At 28.1% G+C, this 17,721-nt stretch overlaps 2 protein-coding genes across 2 annotated transcripts; both read left to right on the top strand.

Moving 5' to 3' along the window:
* Positions 1-1,954: 1,954 nt before the first annotated feature.
* Positions 1,955-3,735, top strand: LOC146872227 (uncharacterized). Its single transcript, XM_085664198.1, has 8 exons — positions 1,955-2,068; positions 2,147-2,264; positions 2,351-2,609; positions 2,731-2,847; positions 2,976-3,066; positions 3,180-3,325; positions 3,401-3,533; positions 3,607-3,735. The coding sequence occupies exons 1-8, from the start codon at positions 1,973-1,975 to the stop codon at positions 3,655-3,657; spliced, it is 1,011 nt and encodes a 336-aa protein (XP_085520324.1). The 5' UTR covers positions 1,955-1,972; the 3' UTR covers positions 3,658-3,735.
* A 6,196-nt stretch (positions 3,736-9,931) lies between these two features.
* Positions 9,932-13,924, top strand: LOC146872226 (uncharacterized). The gene is made up of 12 exons (XM_085664089.1): positions 9,932-10,087; positions 10,166-10,285; positions 10,366-10,483; positions 10,578-10,836; positions 10,972-11,097; positions 11,238-11,328; positions 11,442-11,587; positions 11,663-11,795; positions 11,909-11,914; positions 13,089-13,122; positions 13,256-13,379; positions 13,471-13,924. Exons 1-12 carry the CDS (start codon positions 9,932-9,934, stop codon positions 13,922-13,924), a joined length of 1,767 nt encoding a protein of 588 aa, XP_085520215.1.
* Positions 13,925-17,721: the final 3,797 nt, after the last annotated feature.

The following is a 17,721-nucleotide window of genomic DNA, read 5'->3' as shown; positions in this document are numbered from 1 at the left end:
AATCGTAATTAAACGTAACTATCTTATAATATGCATAATATATACTTGTAGTACTTTCTACATTTTTTTCTTACATAAATTATATAATACATAAAACGAAGATCGAATATCAACCAATGACAAATAATTTTCTATCGATCCACGGTAAGAAAACGATTTTATTTGTTCTTGTAACTTTCGATGTAAAAGTAGAAATCTATTTATCCGAAAAAAGACTTGATGATAAAGTAGAAAACTATTCCATCCAAAAATCTTCTAATGGTAAGGTAAACAAATATTATTGATAAAATAATGTGACATACAAATATTAATAGGTGCTAATATATCGATAAATATATGTTTGTATAATCTCACATTATATTTGAGCATAAGAAATAACACATTTTAGTTGAATAATTATTGATCACAACACAATTGACATAATAAATTCAACACGTATCTTCTTTTTCTGATTCGTATGTTTCACATTTCAAAGAATATCTTTCTTGTCACGATTGCGTTCATATAAAAAAAAATTCTATAAAAATTTATAAATTACAATAATATAATTTAAAGAGATCACGTTTTCTTAAGTAAGTAACATAAAAAACATGCGATAAATATTCGTTGTGTTGACTGACATTTATTTTTACGGATGAACACGTGGAACAAACACGTGCGTGGCAATCATCAGACGTTGATTCGTTTACCAGTTGCTACGGAAAAATATTGATTAATTGGAGCAGGCTAAGTTTATTTGATTGGTGCACCAAAGGAATAGAGAGCGAAACGTCAAAGGAAGAATTCTACAAGACGACACGAAATGTACACAAAGAATATTATTTTAACCAGCTACTAATTTTATTACATCGTATTCACCAGATCGTAAATATATCCTTTTTTTATTATTAATAAATACACAAATACATATATGAATCAATAAATATACGTGTAAATATTTATAGAAAAGCTAAAATAGAAATTTTTTGACAATGGTAATATTCGGACTAAAAACAATGGTTTATTTACTCTCAATGCATGCAGATTTTAAAATAGAGCAGAGATAAGAGAACATTGATAATGACTAACAATGTCTACACACTGATAAGAATAGTGAAGAAACAATACGAAATAATTACTTACTTCTTTCGTTATGCTACTTGTTCCTATTATAATGACGAAGTTAATATTAGCAATATTGCAAATTAATTTAAGAAGTCTATAATTGCACATTCACGTAAAATCATTTATTATATACTCAATTAACAATATGTAAATTATAATAAAATTAGAGTAACACATCAAGCACTCAGATGTCTTTCCTTCGAGAAGTAAAACCGTACTGCGTGAGAATGAAAAGGGAAAGTGCATGAGCACGCAATGCGCATGTCTATTGTGGAAGGGAAAAAATAATTGACCATGTAAGGAGTAAATGACAAATAATAACTTAATAGCTAGATAGAAACATCTGTTTAGTTATACACGTATAATTGAACTAAAATGGGAGAAACGTATAACAGGCTATAGATATAATATGAATTTTTTTTATCAATCGATACAATTTAGAGAAAAGTACTTTTACTATTTTATCATATAAAAAATGTATTTAAAAAGGTACTTAGAATTCTTGATGTAAAAAACGATATGGGGTTGAAGTCAGTTGAAGTTAATAAGTCATAGGAGTTATTAGAATGTTTGTGCAAGACGAGCTGTATTTCGAAAACGAGTACTACACTTACAATATTCGATTCTTAAAATTAGTTGGCATTTCGCCTTATGAAGCATTATCGTGTCATACGATTCACGCTTGCTTGTTCAATTTTATAATAGCAACAGCATCATTTTTGAATGTAAATCTCATTCTGATACATAATTTTACTAACATGTGATTAGAATGAATTAACTTCAAAATGTTTTCAATTCATAAAACTAATTATTAAAATATAAATAACATATGCATATGCTTCAGCTTTTTCTGCTTTTCACATCAGAGATGAAAGTAGATCCTATTATGAAAATATTGGAAACGACTTTGCCTTCTCTAAGCTTCACATTCTGTTATTATAATTTATTGTCGAAAGTTACAATCGTTTGTATTTTTTAAATATTTCATTTAAATCATAAATTGTTAAACAAACAAGAATGGAATATATATTAACACTTTCAGATAAGGAAACTTCTGCTTCGCATAAAAACCGATTGGAATAGTATGACGTCCAAGCCTGAATTAATGATATTAAAAAAATATGCTAATCGTAGCAGACAGTGTACAATAATAATCGCAAGTAAAAAAACACGAAAATAATAATAACCTACATTACTGAAGTGAAGATTATTAGAGTTAAATTAAGATAACGTTTTATTATTTCAGTTTCCTTTTATTTGTATATCGTGATTTTAATGTTTCCATCCATGATACGTGCTATTTCGTATATCTTTGGTGAACTGAATGTAACTGAATTAGTATTACCAGTTTCTACTGACTACTTTTTGAAGGATCAAGTGCATTTATATTTCGCTCTTTTTAACGAATATGTAATGTTAATTGTCTTAAGCACAATAGGAATAGCACACTCTTCTATATTTGTGTCACTTATTCAGCACGCCTGTGCTCTGTTCAATATCGTTGCGTAAGTAATCATTTCAGACGATATATTATGAAATTACTTTTGATAAATAATAGAAAATATTTTTGATCATAAGGATTTCTCTTCCTCTTTATTATAATCTACATTGTTTTTTTTCATATAGATGGAAGATAGAGGAAGAATATAGAAAGAATTTGCATAATTTCTATCATGCGGACAATTATGACAAAGAATATATGTCGATCATCGACATCATAGAATACTATGATAATACCATTTAGTTCGTATTTAATTTTACAAAACAGTACTTAATGCTATTTATCCCTTCAAATACTAATTTTAAATAATATTATTATGTATTTTTTTCTTAATTTTTTGTTTTGTTTTTATTTCTTCTCGCTCTTCAAGTTTCGTTCATTTAATAAAGCTGTATCATGAGAGAATTTATTTGGCCGAGATATTTTCCGCCTCATTAATCATTATCGTAAATTATATTTACGTAAGTAGCGTTATTTTTCATTTTAAAAAAAAGTTAAAAGAAAGAAGAACTTATTTTGATTTTAATATGTCTTTATTCTGATATCGAATGTACACGGACAATTTTCTTTCTAGTTATTTCAGATACTTTCCTTTACGTTTAATATGAGCGAAGTATTACAAAAGCTTAATTATATCTTTGGATCTATGTTCGTAATATACGTATATTCTTACCTTGGACAGAAATTAATAGATCACCACACCGAAATATATATGAAATTGTTGGTATTGTTCAAAGCATATTTTAATTAGATCATTAATTCAATCGGATATTACTGATGAATTAATCTTTACAGATGCCAAATTCCCTTTTATTTATTATCATTGAAAACACAAAAATTGTTGCTATTCTTGATAATGAAGAGCATGATGCCATGTAATCTTTCTGTTAAAAGAGTGCTCGTATTATCCCATGATCTTTTTGCTACGGTAAAATATATTCTACTGATATGGAATACAATAATGAACAAATCTTTTTGATAATAATTATCTTTTATTCTAGTTTATGAGAACATCATTTTCATACGCAATGATATTTTATAATTCCTGTTAAGTTTTAAGCGAAAAAAAACATCGGATTATAAATATCAACTAAATTTTGCTCCGCTCGAATGCGACGATTTTTTGCACTGTAATTTGAAAGTAGTATAGATAATAATAGAGAAGACAAAGGATCTCTGTTAATAGAAAGTATCTATTGTTTTATTTAAGATTTTTAGTAAATAATAAATGTTAACATTTTTGTCCCTATTTATTTTACGGTTTACTCTTTCGTTAATTATTTGTTATAGAATAATAAATAATTTTACGAAGAATCCTCAATTCTATTTACAATTGAATTAGTGTAATGTGTAGGTTGTTAGAAAAAAATTTTTTCGAACGTATCAAAAAATAAACGCACTTTGAACAACTTTCAAACATTTTTTCGATCAATAATAATTTAACCATAAATCCAATTACACCTATTAAAAAATACATTAAAAATAGTATAATTTTTGAAAACGTGTGAATTTTCCGATATTTTCAACTGACGATTTCACAGACTTGAATCTCATTTGCGATTTCACTCTCTTATCGATTTTTCCAATATACTTCACTCTTCCTTCGTCATGTTTTATCAGGTGATTCATTATTTTTAATTCTTCTAATCGATTTGCGAATATAAACGCTAAAAATGTTTTTCTTGGTACTATTTATCAATCATTCATTACTTTTTATTTCTCTTTCTCTTCTTTTACACAAGTTATTTCTTCTTTTTTATTTATTTTTTCTAATTTTTTTATTTCATCTCCTAATTAAATTTTACTAATTACTGAAAAATTCAGTTAAAATTATAGCCATCATTCTACATTAATGCAACGTGTCACGAGTGTTTTTTAAAATAATTACGGGCCGATTATAGTTCACTTTATTATATATTGTATATATTATAGTGCATTTTATTCTTTTTTTTATTTCTTATTTTAATCTGACATTATAAATATTTTTATTGTTATTTATTATTTTTTACATTGGGTTTTATATTCACATTCGATCTCAATATTTCAAATAAATATCTATATTAATATAAAATAATACGACGATATATAATATAAAATAATACGACGTGAAGTATCATACGCTATAAAGGCCACTGAATTATTTACGTTTAACAAACATTATTAACAAATATTTATATAAAAAAAAATAATAAATATATAAGAATAATTTATAAAACTGAAAACGAATTAAAAGAAAAGTACTATGAATTTGTAAAATCAATCGTGGCGATTAATTATTATTAATATTCAATTACACATTAAAATGTTAATTAAAATGGTATAAAATTATAATGCCATCTTGATTTAGAATATTGACGAAATGATCGTTAGGCATAATTCGAGTGAAAAAAATATGAAGAACAAGCAATAACGAGATTGCCACATATAAATATCTGTATACATGCGCGTCGAGTAGTGTCATATATATGTAAAGAAAGTATACTTTCTTCAGATAGATTTGCCACGCGTCTCATAGCCCGCCCTTCCATTGTCCTTTATTATTTACAATTTCTTTTGTGACCTACAAATCGAGTCGTTAAGATTTGTAAGATAAACGGGCAGTATGAAATATAACATAGAAGAAAAAAGCAACACGAGAGCTAGAAGAAGATACATAAGATAAAAGAAATAAAATTTAACAATCGGAATAATAAACGTTAATTGTCATTTCTCTCTTCACAGATAAGGCTAATCAGAACTAAGCATTAATTAACAAATAAAGATTTATCACATTGTTCACAGAGAAACATATTTTCGTTTATTACATCCCATAATCCATACGAGATATTATATATATATTGGGTTGTTAGGAAAGTAATTTCGTTTTTTTCCTGACAGAAGATTTAATTGTATTTTTGCACCCAACTTCACATTTAAGCAGCGTAATCATTATGTTTTAACAGCTGATATAGAAAGGCTTGTGTGTGAAAAAGTCCAATTGATTCTACGCAGTAGTTTTTGGTTGGTACCCTTTTAAATATGGAGACCAATAAGCAGCATTTTCGTCATATTTTACTTTTTTACTATAGAAAAGGTAAAAATGCTGTTTAAGCCAGAAAGAAATTAATGTGTATGGAGAAGATGTCTTGACAGTAAACCAGTGCCAGAACTGTTTTGCAAAATTTCGATCGAACAATTTTAATGTCGAAGATGCACCACGTTCTGAAAGGCCGATTGAAGCTGATAAAGACACGATAAAGGCATTAGTTGATGCAAATTGGCGAATAACAACGCGTAAGATCGGTGAGAGGTTCAATTTATCAAATTTAATTGTTTATGACCACTTGAAAGGCCTGGGTTTAACCTCGAAGCTCGGTATATGGGTTCCCCATGTTCTCACGGAGAGAAATTTGTGTCGTCGCGTTGACGTCTGTGATTCGCTTCTCAAACGTAACGAAAATGATCCATTTTTGAAGCGCATCATTACTGGGGACGAAAAATGGATTGTATATAACAATGTCAAACGCAAGAAATCATGAGGGAAAAAAGATGTACCGGCTCAAAGCATTTCCAAAGCCAATATCCATCAAAAAAGGTGATGCTGTCTGTTTCGTGGGATTTTAAAGGAATCGTTTTTTTTTTGAGATTTTTCCGGATAACACAATAATTAATTCGGAAGTCTACTGTCATCAGCTGGACAAACTGAATGATGCAATTCAACAGAAAAGGTATAGTGTTCCTCCAAGATAATGCGAGATCTCATACAAGTTTGGTCACTCACCAAAAGCTTTTATAACTTGAATGGGATATAATTCCACACCCACCATATTCTCTAGATCTGGCACCTTCGGATTATTATTTGTTCTGGTCAGTGCAAAATTTTTTAGACGGTAAAACCTTCACTTCAAATGAGAAGGTCAAAAACCACCTCGATTAGTTTTTTACCAGCAAAGACCAAAAATTTTATGAGCGTGGTATCATGTTACTATCAGAAAGATGGCAGAAGGTATTGGACCAGAATGGACAATATATAATTTAATAATATATTTGTTAATTATACGAAAATTGTCTTTCATTTTCACAAAAAAAACGGAATTACTTTTCGAACAACCCATTAAGTGATGAAAGTTTCAAGTGACCGTATTTTTGCAAAAAAGAATTGAAATTCGTAACTTTCAATAGCGTCTAATCATAATAAAATTAAAATGTCCTCGCATTCATTGTTTTTTATATTGTGTGAAACTTTCAAGGCCATCTTAATGGCGACGTTTATTTTTCTATTTTTTTTTCCTTTCCAAATACAAAGATACTTTGCTAAAACATTGGCATAATTTAAAGCGGATTAAAATATATTTATTTGTTTATTTTTTTGCATGCAAAACTTTATCATTATAAAGAATGTGTGTCTCAGTTAAAAAAAAAAATATATAGGAAAGAAACGGAAAATGGATAATTTTTGAAACGATCTTGAAACCATTCAATAGATTAAGTTCAAATAAATTACCATAATATATCTTCACTTGAAATTAGGTAACTCGACGATGTGTTCGAAAAATGTTTTTTTATGAACGAAGAATTGAGAGATCAAAATTAGTAAAGCTTTATTTCGAAAAAACCACGCCATATATTACATTACCGTTAATATCAGGTGGACCCGAAAGTAATGTCGCTTTCTTAAATTAAATACAAACGAATAAATTTTTAACAAGATTTTATTTTTAATCACAATCAAATATCGACATGCCCAGAAACGACATTACTTTCCAATCCACCTAATATTATTTCAAAAACTAATTCGATAGGAGTACTAGTAGGGAGTATCCAAGAAGAGTCACCTGACAGGCTTCGTGAAATTATAATGACACTCGAAATTTCGATGTTTATACAAAAACTGATAAACTGCATATAATTAAATTAATTGATAATATAAGAATCAAAAACAAAAAAAGAACCAATCAGATATATTATTTATAATATAAATAATAAATATATAACAATAATATTTGATAATTTAATAGGAATCATATATATATATAGTATTTATTTTTTTTAATGGTCATTCATATTGCACTGATTTTAACAGGATATTTCCATTCAGCAAAACGCAATAGCAGAGTTTGCCCAAATTATTCTTATTATTGCATTGAACTCTAAAGTCAGATATGACCAATTGGCTACCTCCCAGCATTTAAAGTTGAATTACATTTTCCTATCAATATACCTAACCGTACGCAACGATACGATTTTGAAGTGTTTATTAGATTTTTGATATTTGATACCACTAAGTTCGGTCATTTTAAAAAGAGAAAAGAAAAAGATAAGAATGCAGATTTTATAGTGATCACATCGATATATTTAGTTGACATGACGTACTATTAATGAATTTTTTATATCATGATAGTTTTCATTCCTACACTTCAAATATCAGTGTGCATGATCGCGATACATCGTCTCTCCAAATTATAGATTCAGCAAGGATTCGATCGAAATTTTTGGAATCATTTAGAACAAAAAAAAAAAAGAATAAAAGTAAAAGACCAAGAATGTCTCTCTAAATTTATTTCTCTTTTTAAAAATAATTACTTTGATAAGTAAGGAAAAAGGAAAGAAAATAAAACACTAATACCTAGGAGAAATTTTACGAAGAAAAATTGTATCTTTACCAATATCTCAGCCACGTTCTCGTTTAAGATGTATGTGTTTAATAAAAGAGATTATTCTACTCTGTCACAACATGTAAATTATGATTATCAATTTTTCATTCTCTGCCGGTATGTTTGTAGTCATTTTAAGAAAGACAGAAATAATAAAAATTTCGAATGTTCGAATACTTACAAATATCAACCGATAACAAATAATTATTTATCAATTCACGATAAGGTGACAATCTACTTTATAAGGATAACACAAATATCTATTTTACCAGCGGAATTGCCTGAAGGTAAGGAAGATATCTTTCCCGCCGGTAAAATCTCCTATAGGTAAAGACGAAACAATATCAATGATCAATAATAAGAATATCTAACCTATAAACATGAATACCTACCGATGAGTCTACAGATATGTATCCTCAGAACATACTTAACGGTAAGAAATAATATATTTCGATTGCATAATTTCTAATCGCAACATAATTGATTTATAAACACTTATAAAAAGAATATTTTTTTTTGATTCATTATATTTAAAATACCATAGTATGTCTTACAACATTTCAATAATATAATTTAAGGAAATCAGAATTTTTTAAATACACAAAATTCATGGGACAAATATTTGTTATGTTGCTGCAACTTATTCTTATATGTATATATATATATACTGTACGAATAACAGACTCGTCCCAAACTAAAGACAACAATTAACAAATGGTGATTTGCTTACCTGTTGCTGCAGAAAGATATTGATTACTAGGTGTAATCTTAAACTCTTTGATTGATACAGACGAGAATTGGAGGAGGGAACGTATAACGAAAAATTCTACAAGGGGCTATATTTCTATTGCGATGTAATTCCAAGGACGATACGAATTATATATAAAGAACATTTCTTTAAGCAGCTACAAATTTTATTAGATCGTATTCAATGGATCATAAATATATCTTTTTATATACTTAATAAATAAAAAAAAAATATATATATATATATATATTTGTATATATATTTATATAAAATAAAAAAAAATTTTCTAAAAGAACAGATGTAAAACAACATTTATAGCAACATATAATGTCCACTTATTTATACGTAATAATGAAGAAATATTTCGAAACAATTACTTGCCTATAAAATAAGAAGTAGATTTTTGTTATTATATTTGTGCCAACTATCATACTTACGTTTATAGTAATCAATATTGGCTGATGTTAAGGAGAAAATAATTGTCACTTTACGAGGAATCTTTTTTTATATATCCAATAGACACTATAAAATAATAGTTACATCTTTCCTATGTCTTTCCTTTGAAAAGTAAAATCATACTGAGGGAGAATGAGATGGTGAAGTGCCTGCGAATGCAACGCGCATGTCCATCGTAGAAGGGAGAAAATAATCGACCATGGAAGGAGTAAATTACAAATAATAACTTAATGGTAAGAAAGAAACATATATTTAGTTATACACGCACAATTGGACTAAGAGGGGAGAAACGTATGATAGATGATAGATATTACATGAATTAATGCTGCGGGAAAAAAAATTTCTGCCCCTTCGAGACAATTTTTAGAAATGCAGGCATACATCTGTTATTTTAAAAATTCATTTAGAAGGGTTATTTAGAATATTTGATGTAGAAAACGGCATAGGTTAGAAGACAATCGAAATTAATGCATTGTATGAGTTACCAATATGTCTCTGGAAGACGAGAAGTATTTCGTAAACGAGTACTATACTTATAATATTCTATTCTTTAAATTAATTGGCATTTCGCCTTATAAAACATCGTATCAAATGATTCACATTTTTTTTTTCAATCTTATCATAGCCGTAGCATCAGTTTCGCAGGTAAATCTCTTTTCGAAATGTAATTATACTAACATGTGATTAGAACGAATTCGCTCAAGATTGCTGATTGTACTTTAGATTTATATACTCATCTTGTCGGAACTGAAGATAGATCCTATCACGAAATTATTGGAAATGGCTTTGCCTTGTTTTATCTTTGCATTAACTTATTTCAACTTTTTATCGAAAGTTAAAATCGTTCGTATTCGGCGTAATTATTTTATTTAAATCAGAAATAAAAAAACATGCAAGGATCCAATTTATCGTAATAATTTCAGATAAAGGAACTTCTTTTTCGTATTAAATCCGATTGGAATAATATGACAAACCAGTCTGAATTGATAATATTAAAAGCATATGCTAATCGAAGCAGAATGTGTACAATATTAATCGCAAGTAAAAAAAAAAAAAAAGAGAAATAGAATATATATTATTGAAGTTACTTTTATTTTTATAATAATTAAATTAAATTAACGTTCTATTGTTCCAGTTGCTTTTTATGTGTATATTACGATTCAAATGTTACCATCCGTGATACATGTTATTTTATATATTTTTGGTGTAATGGATGAAACCGAATTAATATTACCAATCTCTGTTGATTACTTTTTGAAAGATCAAGCGAATTTCTATTTCGCTCTATTCAACGAATACGCATGCTTAATCGTCTTAAGCACGATTGGCATAACACATTGTTCTATATTCGTCTCATTTGTACAGCATATCTGCGCTCTTTTCAATATCGTCGCGTAAGTAATCATTTCCGACGATATATATACATTCTTTTTTGGTAACAAGTATCAAAAAATATTTGCCAGTCGAAATTTTCTTTTCTTTTCTTTTCTTTTCTTTATAATTTAAATCGATTTCTTTTTTTCACGTAGATGGAAGATAGAGAAAGGACATAAAAGGAATTCGCATAATTTCTATCATACATACAATTTTATCAATTATGACGAAGAGTATGAGTGGATCATCGGTATCATAAAATCCTACGACAACGTTATCGAGTTTGTAACGTATTTTACAAAACTGTATTCTATTTAATTTATTCACACATATTCCAATTTTGAATAATAATATTATTGTATGTCTTTCTTCTTTTTCCTTAACATTACTCTATTGTTTATATTTCTTTTCGCTCTTTAAGTTTCGTCGATTTAGTAAAACTTTATCATGAGAGAATTAGTCTGTTCGAGGCGATATTCACAATGTTTGTGATCATCTTAAATTATATTTACGTAAGTAACGTGGATTTTTGTTTGAAAAAAATAGTAAAAAACGAGAGAAATACTATTCCTTCAGAATTTCTATAATTGTAATAAACTAAGCGCTTGATCATTCTTTTTTTTAGTTATTTCAGATACTTTCCTTTAGGATTAATATCAGAGAAAGATTAGAAAAATCCGATTACATCATTGGAACTATATTCATAATATATGTTTATCATTATCTTGGACAAAAATTAATAGATCATCATACCGAAATATTTATAAAATTGTTGGTACTGCTCTAAGTTTACTTTAATTAGATGACTCATTCATTAAAATGTAACTGATGAATTAATATTTATAGGTGCCAAATCCCATTTTACACGTTATCTTTGAAAACGCAAAAAATTTTACTATTTATGATAATGAAGAGCATGATGCCATGCAATCTTTCTATTAAAGGAGTGATAGTATTATCCCATTATCTTTTTGGGACGGTAAAATAAATTCTATAGACACCAACTATGATAATGGAAGAATTTTTTATTAATCGAAATCTTCTATTTCAGTTTATGAAAACTTCATTTTCCTATGCCATGGTATTTTATAGGTCAATGTAAATTATAATCGAATAAAGCTTCAGATTAAAAATATTAACTGATTTTGCTCCGTACAAAAGGAGTGATTTTTGCATTTTAATTAAAGAATAGTAAAGAGAATAATAGAAAATACAAAGGATTTCTCTTAATAGAAAATATTTATTGTGTTCTTTAATTTTTTTAGTAAATATTAAATATTAGTATGATTAACACTATTCATTATACACTTTCATCTTTCGTTAATTTTTTGCTCTATAAAAAATAATAAGTAATTCACAAATAACGCTTAATTCAATTTTCAACTCTATTAGTATAATGTATTGACCCGTAGAAGAAAAGTTTTTGCGATCGTATCAAAAGATAAATGCACTTTAGGCATCCTCCAAACAATTTTTCGAAGAATGATACTTTAACCATAAATCCATTTTCACCGATTAGAAAAAGAATTTGACAATCGTAAAATATATTGCATATATTGCATAGGCGTAAATTTTTCAAAATTTTCGATTGATGATATCATCGAAGTTCCTTTTTTTTACTTTCCTATTCAAACGTTCTTTTAATTAGATTTTACTATTTACCGGATAATTTTGTTTATCTCAATCCCCAACATTCAACGTTAACGCGATGATCCACGAGCATTTTTAAAAATAATTAATCCCTTACGCACCGTTTATAGTTGAATATACATAGTTCAGTATATATTATATATTATATATACTATATAGTGCATTTTATTATTTTTTATTTATTTTTTTAATCAGACTTTATTAGAGATCATTATTATTATTTGTTACTTTTTACATTAGATTTTATAAAACAGATTCGACCGCAGTATTTCAAATACATATTCATAATATTTATAAGATAAAATATTATCACGTGAAATATCATATGCTATAACGGTCAACGAATTATTTATATTTAACAAACCTTTTTAACGAATATTTATATTAAAAAGAAAAAAATAAATAAATAAGAATAATCTATAAAACTGAAAAACTATTAACAAAAAGAAACTATGAATCGAATGAACAAATTTGTTTTATATTCGAATGATCACGCTGATAACGAACGTTTTCAATTATAAAAATATATTGTTCGTTGCAGCTATACTGTCCGTAATAATTAATTATTGATACTCAAATGCCATGTAGAATGCTATAGAATTATAATGCTATTATGTTTTAGAATATTAACGAAATGATCGCTGGGCATAATTCATGTGAATAAAATATGAAGAACAAGCAACGACGAGATTGCCATATATAAATGTGTGTGTGCACGCGCGTCCGATTGAGTGTTACATATATATATATTGGGTTGTTAGGAAAGTAATTCCGTTTTTTTCCCGACAGACGATTCAATTATATTATTTGCACCCAACTTCACATTTAAACCGCGTAATCATTATGTTTTGAGAGCTGATATAGCAAGGCTTGTGTGTGAAAACGTCCAATTGATTCTACGCAGTAGTTTTTGGTTGGTGCCCTTTTAAATATGGAGACCAATAAGCAGCATTTTCGTCATATTTTACTTTTTTACTATAGAAAAGGTAAAAATGCTGTTCAAGCCAGAAAGAAATTAACGATGTGTATGGAGAAAATGAGTTGACAGTATGCCATTGCCAGAACTGGCTTGCAAAATTTCGATCTGGCAATTTTGATGTAGAAGGTGCATCACGTTCTGGAAGGCTGATTGAAGCTGATAAAGACACGATAAAAGCATTAGTTGATGAAAACCGACGAATAACAACGCGTAAGGTTCGTGAGAGTTTAAATTTATTAAATTCAACTGTTTATGACGACTTGAAAAGCCAGAGTTTAACCTCGAAGCTCGGTATATGGCTTCCCCATGTTCTCACGGAGAGAAATTTGTGTCGTCGCGTTGACGTCTGTGATTCGCTTCTCAAACGTCACGAAAATGATCCATTTTTGAAGCGCATCATTACTGGGGACGAAAAATGGGTTGTATATAACAATGTCAAACTCAAAAGATCATGCAGCAAAAAAGATAAACCAGCTTAAAACATTTCCAAAGCCTGAATCCATCAAAAAAAGGTGATGCTGTCTGTTTGGTGGGATTTTAAAGGAATCGTTTTTTTTTTTGAGATTTTACCGGATAATACAACAATTAATTCGGAAGTCTACTGTCACCAGCTGGACAAACTGAATGATACACTTCAACAGAATAGGCCAGAATTAATCAACAGAAAAGGTATAGTGTTCCTCCAAGATAATGCGAGACCTCATACAAGTTTGGTCACTCATCAAATGCTTTTACAGCTTGAATGGGATACAATGCCACACCCACCATATTCTCCAGATCTGGCACCTTCGGATTATTATTTGTTCTGGTCAGTACAAAATTTTTTAGACGGTAAAACATTCACTTCAAATGAGGAGGTCAAAAACTACCTCGATCAGTTTTTGCCAGCAAAGACCAAAAATTTTATGAGCGAGGAATCATGCTACTACCAGAAAGAAGGTAAAAGGTATTAGACCAGAATGGCCAATATATAATTTAATAAAATATTTGTTCATTGTACGAAAATTGTCGTTCATTTTCACAAAAAAAAGCGAAATGACATTCCGAAAGATCCAGTATATTTATGAAATTGTAAGAAAAAAAATTTTCCTCTAATCCCTATCACGACCTTGGTCACATTTAAGATGGACGCGCTTAAGAAAAGAGATTTTTGACACAACACTTATACTATGGCACAACGTACGAATTATGATTATCCTTTTTTTCTTCTCAGTTGCAAAGTTTGTACTTACTGTATGGAAGGCAGAAGTGATAAAATGTTTCAATGGTAGATTTTTTCACAAATGCCTTGAAAATTCGAAAAGTAGGTTCGAATGTCATTGACTTAGATAAGCAAATAACGGAATTAAGTAAATGATAAGAATAAAGATACCTTCGCCACTTTCTACGAGATAGGAGAACCGTTTTAATGAGATCCTTCAAGATGTGTATCCTAATAGCAAAATAATCCACTTATATCGAAGTAAATAATTTGAGGATATTCTATAATTAATTTTTCTAACAGTTCGTGCCATCAATCAATTATAAACTGCTATCTGATTGTAGAAAATATACTGAGTACTTTCGAAATATTGAGAATTTTGTTAAATATTTTGTGTAGCATTGAACAAAAATGTAAATTTATTGAGAATTGCACCCATCATCTTACCCTGTTTAGGAAGATATTCATAGAAATACTAATGAAACTTAAAGTAAAAACTAAAACAGACGTGATAATTTTAAGAATCGAAAATAGAAAATCAGTTAGAAGATGAAAAATAAGATTATACCGAAAGATAATAATGGAATAGACTTTAATAAATGCAAGTAAAGAAACGCTATGATCAAATGTTAAGGGAGAGAATTGATGAATAGCAGAGAGAAGATTAAATTTCGCGATTAGACTTTTACAAAACAATGAAGAACTTGAATACAAGTAAAAGAAATGTTGATTATCCATTCAGAATGTAAAAAGAAACAACATTGAAAAAATTATTCCAATTAATATGTAAAAAATATAAAATCAGCATAATGTTAACTGACTTTTAAAAAATGTGATTATTCGTAAGGGTATAAATTGTTGAAAATAATAATCACAAGTGATATTTCACGAATAACTATGAGTAGTATAAACCAATGCAACACATTGAATATATATATATATTTTTTGGATTAATTCTATTAAAACCACATGTCATTTAATTTAATGATTATTTTTATCAGAATATTTATTTCTACTGTATAGATATTATGTTGTCATCATCGTATTAATATTCGAAGCGTTCTATTTTTTATTTTTTCGGAGAGCAATAAAAATGCGGTATTTTGTAGATATTTTCAATACAACTCGATATCTGGTTTATTAATATATATTATTATAATAATCATCAAATCAGATATGGGAAATAATACCGGAATCGTTATAATATGGAAACCGGTAAAATAGTAATATTTATTTGTATAGGTTTATTCGAGACAATCATGAAAAATAAAAATAATTATCAAATAAGTAATTGACACATAATAGGAGAAGCTCTTTTACTATTAAACTGAAGTACTATATGTTATGTATCTAGCGATAAAATAGTGAGAGCTACATATTAATGTATAGAGACAGTTCATTTCAAAAGAAAAAAATATTCTAAAGATAGTTTCCATTCTATCTAATTGGCATATTTACAGATAATCGTAATTAAACATAACTATCTTATAATATGCAAAATATATACTTGTAGTACTTCCTACATTTTTTTCTTACGTAAATTATATAATTCATGAAACTACGAAGATCAGCCGATGACAAATAATTCTCTCCACGGTAAGAAAACAATTCTATTTCTGCTAATAACTTCCGATGTAAAAGTAGAAATCTATTTCAACGAAAAAAATCTTCTAATGGTAAGGTAAACATATATTATTATTAAAATAATTGCACATACAAATGTTAATAGGTGCCCATATATCGATAGATATGTTTGCATAATCTCACGATATATTTAAGCATAAGAAATAACACATTTTAGTTGAATAATTATTAATCACAACACAATTGAGATAATAAATTCAACATGTATCCTCTTTTTCTGATTCGAATATTTCACATTTCAAAGAATATCTTTTTTGTCACGATTGCGTTCATATAAAAAAAAATTCCATAAAAATTTATAAATTACAATAATATAATTTAAAGAGATCACGTTTTCTTAAGTAAGTAACATAAAAAACATGCGATAAATATTCGTTGTGTTGACTGACATTTATTTTTACGGATGAACACGTGGAACAAACACGTGCTTGGCAAACATCAAACGTTGATTCGCTTACCAGTTGCTACGGAAAAATATTGATTAATTGGAGCAGGCTAAGTTTATTTGATTGGTGCGCCAATGGATTAGAGAGGGAAACGTCAAAGGAAAAATTCTACAAGACGACACGAAATGTACACAAAGAATATTATTTTAACCAACTACGAATATTATTACATCGTATTCACCAGATCGTAAATATATCCTTTTTTTATTATTAATAAATACATAAATACATATATGAATCAATAAATATACGTGTAAATATTTATAGAAAAGCTAAAATAGAAATTTTTTGACAATGGTAATATTCGGACTAAAAACAATGGTTTATTTACTCTCAATGCATGAAGATTTTAAAATAGAGCAGAGATAAGAGAACATTGATAATGACTAACAATGTCTACACACTGATAAGAATAGTGAAGAAACAATACGAAATAATTACTTACTTCTTTCGTTATTCTACTTGTTCCAATTATATTGCCGACGTTAATATTACCAATATTGCTAATTAATTCACGAGGAATCATTCATTATATACTCAATTATCAATAACTAAATAACAATAAAATTAGAGTAACACATCAAGCACTCACATGTCTTTCGTTCGAGAAGTAAAATCATACTGCGAGAGAATGAAAAGGGGAAGTGACTGTGCACGCAATGCGCATGTCTGTCGTGGAAAGAAAAAAATAATCGACCATGTAAGGAGTAAATGACAAATAATAACTTAATAGCTAGAAGGAAACATCTGTTTAGTTATACACGTATAATTGGACTAAAATGGGAGAAACGTATAACAGGCTATAGATATTATATGAATATTTTTTATGAAAGAAAAACTTTCTACCAATCGATACAATTTAGAGAAAAGTACTTTTATTACTTTATCATTTAAAAAATGTATTTAAAAAGGTACTTAGAATTCTTGATGTAAAAAACGGTATGGGGTTGAAGTCAGTCGAAGTTCATAAGTCATAGGAGTTACT

The sequence above is a fragment of the Vespa mandarinia genome, chromosome 25 (assembly GCF_050613455.1).
Source record: "Vespa mandarinia isolate Hongniang chromosome 25, ASM5061345v1, whole genome shotgun sequence".
Classification (NCBI taxonomy): Eukaryota; Metazoa; Arthropoda; class Insecta; order Hymenoptera; family Vespidae; genus Vespa; species Vespa mandarinia.
This window is presented reverse-complemented; position numbering and strand designations above follow the sequence as displayed.

Excerpts from the sequence above, each read along its gene's own strand:
- LOC146872227 (XM_085664198.1), top strand. The coding sequence starts at position 1,973 with ATGAAAGTAGATCCTATTATGAAAATATTGGAAACGACTTTGCCTTCT. Across the intron at positions 2,265-2,350 it reads GTGTACAATAATAATCGCAA|TTTCCTTTTATTTGTATATC; the intron begins GTAAAAAAACAC and ends TTATTATTTCAG. Across the intron at positions 2,610-2,730 it reads GCTCTGTTCAATATCGTTGC|ATGGAAGATAGAGGAAGAAT; the intron begins GTAAGTAATCAT and ends TTTTTCATATAG.
- LOC146872226 (XM_085664089.1), top strand. The coding sequence starts at position 9,932 with ATGTCTCTGGAAGACGAGAAGTATTTCGTAAACGAGTACTATACTTAT. Across the intron at positions 10,286-10,365 it reads TTTTATCGAAAGTTAAAATC|ATAAAGGAACTTCTTTTTCG; the intron begins GTTCGTATTCGG and ends TAATAATTTCAG. Across the intron at positions 10,837-10,971 it reads GCTCTTTTCAATATCGTCGC|ATGGAAGATAGAGAAAGGAC; the intron begins GTAAGTAATCAT and ends TTTTTCACGTAG.